General features: G+C 36.8%; 1 protein-coding gene across 1 annotated transcript; it reads left to right on the forward strand.

Annotated features, from left to right (window-relative positions):
• The first annotated feature begins 243 nt into the window (after positions 1 to 243).
• LOC132703267 (uncharacterized) lies at positions 244 to 4,861 on the forward strand. Its single transcript, XM_060672417.1, has 2 exons — positions 244 to 353; positions 423 to 4,861. The coding sequence occupies exon 2, from the start codon at positions 804 to 806 to the stop codon at positions 2,325 to 2,327; it is 1,524 nt and encodes a 507-aa protein (XP_060528400.1). The 5' UTR covers positions 244 to 353; positions 423 to 803; the 3' UTR covers positions 2,328 to 4,861.
• The last annotated feature ends 289 nt before the right edge of the window (positions 4,862 to 5,150 follow it).

Genomic DNA, 5,150 nt, shown 5'->3' on the forward strand with positions numbered 1-5,150 from the left:
TGAATGTAAATTGCAGCGCGATTGTGTGCGATGGCGTACCGCCGCCGTCGCGTTTGACGACTGGATGATATCATCGCCCGCCGGTGTGCGGCAGCGGATGCATGACATCATCGCTTTGCGAAATGTTTAAACGAAACCTTGGCGGGTGAGATCATCGCGTCGCCTGCCTTCGCAACGAGACTTTCATATTAGTCCGCTGTCGAAATTCAGTATATAAAAGGTTTCGATTGTTTGTAACATCATTTAAATACCGCTTGAGTTGTGTGTGTGATCAAGTCGCTTAATTGATCAAACGATCCGTGTTATCTCAGTGTTAGCCGCCCCCACCGCACCCATCCCAAACCAACGCCAAAGTAAGTACTATTTTTTGTTTTTTGAAAAAATTGTCAATATTGAACTGAAGGATTCTACTTTCGTTATAGATGGACTTAAAAGCATTAAATGAAAAAATTGCAGCGAATAAAGAGAATCAAAAACCAATAGTTAAGTTGGGGCAGTTATGCGTTGGTCGACCATACAAGATAGACAAGGCCAGAATAGTAAAGACCCAGTTTGGGGAGGCGGTTCTATTGGAGTTAGAATTATCGGTGGTGTTCCTGCCGAACCGGGTGACGGACAGCTTCCGGCCGATTATAGACCAATTTTCGACGGGCCGCTACAGTCTGGTTTATCGGGGCGTTAAAGAAGTCGGCAGTTGGCCCGCTCAACAATTTGAAATTGTTCAAAATTAAAAATTACGGGGGGAGAGAGAGAGAGACGGTAAGTCTTATTTTTTCAAATATTATTATTATTAATTGGTCGCAATGAATTTTACGCGAACTATTGAGGACGCTCAAAATTTAATTTTGGCTTTTCGTCAAGTGAACAAATACGTGTTCGATAATTTAACGGAAGAAGATAAAAATGTTTGGTTGGGACGTTTACGCAGAAACATCATTCGGTGCAACAAGATTGTTCGTAGTCCAAAAAAAAATATATCCATGGGGTTACAAAGAAAAATACAGACAACAATTCAACATCTTAAGACTATTAAACAAATGATTTTGAATCATCGCCACCATTTTGGAATGGGGTTGCAAAACAACAGTCCTGCAAATATAAAACAAAGGGTTTTGTGGGAGCAGATAGTATCTTGTTTCCAGGGAAGAGTTTTAACGGGTGTAATAATCAATTTGAAACACAAAGACGAACAACAGTTTTTAAACGACTGTCTTGTCATATTTAAGAAAAAAATTTCAAAAATTTTAAAACAAGCGTCGCCAATGCTAAAAGTAAATGCCACGTTTTGCGGGGAATTTATAAAGAGAAAAAGCGACGACCAAGACGTGACCGACGTGAAATATATTTCTACCAAAAATGCTGTCATCGACTTGGGGACGGATTTAAACGAATGGTTCGTTGAAAATGTTAAAATTCAAATTCTAAATAAATTGTCTGAATTTCAAGAACGCGATTCGGGATTTGCCTTGCAAAAAATTCTTTATTTGGAAATTAATATTAACAAATTTGAAGTGGGTAACGGCTCTTCCTACATTGAATTGCCCCCAGAAATTAAGAGAAAAAATGCATGCATTAATATTCAAAATAATGACGAAGCCTGTTTTTATTGGTCAGTGGTCTGTGCTTGTTTTCCTGTACATCTCAAACAACACTTACCAACTTCATATCCTTATTATAAGGGCGTTTTAAGAACTGAAAATTGCCCAACACCGATGGGTCTAAATCAAATTCATATATTTGAAAAATTCAACGAAATTTCCGTAAATGTGTACGTTTTAGAGTTAATTCAAAATAACAGTAAAAGTTTTTATTCAGTGTTACCGGTCCGTTTGACTAAAGAAAAACGCGAAAAACATGTCAATTTACTATTAATTCAAAATAAGTATTATCCAAAAATTAATGATTTTGATCCGGAACCGACGACGGCAGAGGACCATAAATATGAAAAAGAAGAAGAAATTAAATATCATTATTGTTATATTAAAATTTTATCTCGACTAGTGTCGCGCCAGCTTAGTAGACATAACGGTAAAAAATATATTTGCGATAGGTGTTTGAATTACTTCAGTAGCGAAACGCTCTTAAAGGATCATGAAAGGTTGTGTGTCAGTTTGAACGATTATAAAGTGTCTTTTCCCAAATACGACTATGTTGAATTTCGAAACCATATATACAAACAAACCACGCCATTTGTAATCTACGCCGATTTCGAAAGTCAACTTAAAGATGTAAATTTGGTAATTTCAGACAAAACGCGAAAATATCAAAAGCATGAGGCATATAGTGCCGCATATTATTTTAAATGTTCTTATGACGATTCTTTATAGATTCGTTTAGATTTTTGGGGGCGTCTCTAGACAATTTGGTAAACAGCATCGACAAAAATGAACTTTACATATTAAAAAAGGAATTTTCTCACCTTCAAGACGAATCAAAACTAAATTTATTGTCGCAAAAGGGTGTATTTTGTTATGATTACATAGACGACTACGACAAATTAAACGAAACGAGTTTACCGCCCATCGATGCTTTTTACAATAAATTATATGAGTCCGACATTAGTGAAGAAAAGTATGCTCATGCGCAAAAAGTCTGGTCCGCGTTTGAAATTAAAAACTTGGGCGAATATTCGGATTTATATTTGAAAACGGACGTTATTCTTTTGGCCGACGTATTTGAAAATTTTCGAAAAAATTGTATGGTGACGCATATTTTGGACCCGGCATGGTATTTTAGTATGCCCGGATATACGTGGGACTGTATGCTTAGATTCACAAAATGTCGTTTAGAACTGATGCGTGACATTGATCAGATTATGTTTATCGAACAGGGTATACGGGGTGGGATTTCGGTGTGCGTTGGCAGGTACGTTGAGGCAAACAACAAGTACATCTCCAATTACGATCCATCAAAGCAATCGAATTATCTCACATTTTTTGACGTTAACAATCTTTACGGCAAGGCTATGTCGGAGCCTCTTCCCTACGGCGGATTCACATGGTTGACTCGGGAAGAAATTGCCTCCCTTAGCATTAATAATGTTCCAGACACGGGCGGGGTAGGCTATATTTTGGAGGTAGATTTGCAATACCCTCAGAGTTTACACGATCTACATAAAAAATTTCCCATTTTGTGCCGAGCATCGCGTGCCTCCCAATTCAAAATTACCAAAATTGATGACAACCCTTCTTAATAAAACCAATTACGTTATACACTATCGAAATTTAAAGCAAGCTTTAAAACACGGACTCGTTCTTACTAAAATACACAGAGTATTAAAATTTAGGCAATCTTCTTGGCTAAAAGAATATATCGATCTAAATAATCACTTACGGACGCAAGTGGTAAAAATCTTTTTAAATTATTTAACAACGCGGTGTTCGGAAAAACTATGGAAAACATACGTAAGCATCGGGTCGTAAAATTTGTTAGAAAGTGGGAGGATCGTTACGGTGCTAAAAATTTAATTGCTAGTCCCCGATTTCACAATAGAACTGTACTAGATGATAATCTAATGTTGGTGGAACTGAAAAAATCGGAACTTATTTTTAACAAACCCCTTTACATTGGAATGTCAATTCTGGATCTATCTAAAATTATCATGTATTCGTTTCATTACGATTACATGCTACCCAAGTTAGGTCCGGAGAAATGTAAAATTCAGTATATGGACACGGACAGTTTCATTTACAACATCCATTGTGATGATGTATACGAAGAGGTTATTAAGTCCAATTTAAGCAAATTCGACACGTCCGACTATCCCATTGATAATCCATACAATATGCCTCGCGTCAATAAGAAAGTACTGGGTCTAATGAAGGACGAGGCCAACGGTTCAATAATTTCACACTATGCCGGGCTAAGATCGAAAATGTACACTTATAAAATCTTAAACGGAAAAACTGTAAAAAAATCAAAGGGTGTAAACTACCAGATTGTTAAAAATAAAATGACTTGAAGATTTTGTTGATTGCTTGAAAAATTTAAAAGAAAAACATGCTACTCAACGAACCATTCGTTCTTATACGCACGAGGTGTTTAGTATCGAACAAATTAAAGTGGCGCTAAGTCCGTATGACGACAAAAGATATCTTATAGCAAACACGTTTGATACTCTTCCGTGGGGACATTACAAGGCACTGTAATTTTTTTTTCTCTGTTGTAGACAATGGCCGAATTGTTGTCGTTGAAAGATCTATGTATAAAGTCAATTAGTGAAAACGTTCATTCTGTTGCACATTTTCTGCTTGAAACGACCTTACCGAGGACGCTAACGCTACAGATAATGGAAAAATATCCCGAATATAGGTGGAAATATATTAATGCACTCGCTGTCAAATGTGAACGACCACCTCCACCAGATTTGAGTTTGATAACCCGTCAAAAGAAAGTATCGTTGGCACATCGAAATGCCATTTTAGTATGGCCAAGGTATACAGACCATCCTTTTGAGCATTATAGCTATTATTTATGGGAAAAACACTATATAGTGATGACCCGAACATTTCTGTTGATGGTTTGTGAATCTTGCAAAGACGCTTTTATAACTTTTGAAAAAAAATCAAAAATCAAATTTGACAAATTTGATTTTTGCGATTATCGGCACATACCTACAGTCGAAGCCTGTGCATTAATATATATGGTATACCAGAGTCAGAGGAGTTGGTGTGAAAGTTGCTATTCCGAAATACACTTTGAATTAGAACCCGAAGAAGAAATCGATGATCACACCAGAATATATAATAATTTAATGGCGATAATTGATTTGTTTTAACATATTCATTGCGACCTAATAATAATATTTGTAAAAAATTAGGCTTATGATAGTCTTTTTAGAATCCCCCTCAGAAAAAACGACGATCACACCGGAATATATAATAATTTAATGACGATTCATTGCAACCTAATAATAAAAAACATTTGTAAAAAAAATTAGGCTTATGTTGGTCTTTTTTTTATTCTAATGTAAAAAAAATGTATATGAGTGTTTGTGTGTCTAAATAAAAAAAACACTAAAGTTTTTTTTTTTTTTTACATCAACATATGGCGTGGGGACGGGGGGGGCGGGGGGCGGGGGGACGGGGGGCGGAAGGACGGGGGGGCGAGCACCAGCGGCAGCCCCCGGGGACTCTACCAGCGGTGGGCCC

This window comes from Cylas formicarius, unplaced genomic scaffold, assembly GCF_029955315.1.
Source record: "Cylas formicarius isolate icCylForm1 unplaced genomic scaffold, icCylForm1.1 PGA_scaffold_6__28_contigs__length_40554024, whole genome shotgun sequence".
Lineage (NCBI taxonomy): Eukaryota > Metazoa > Arthropoda > Insecta > Coleoptera > Brentidae > Cylas > Cylas formicarius.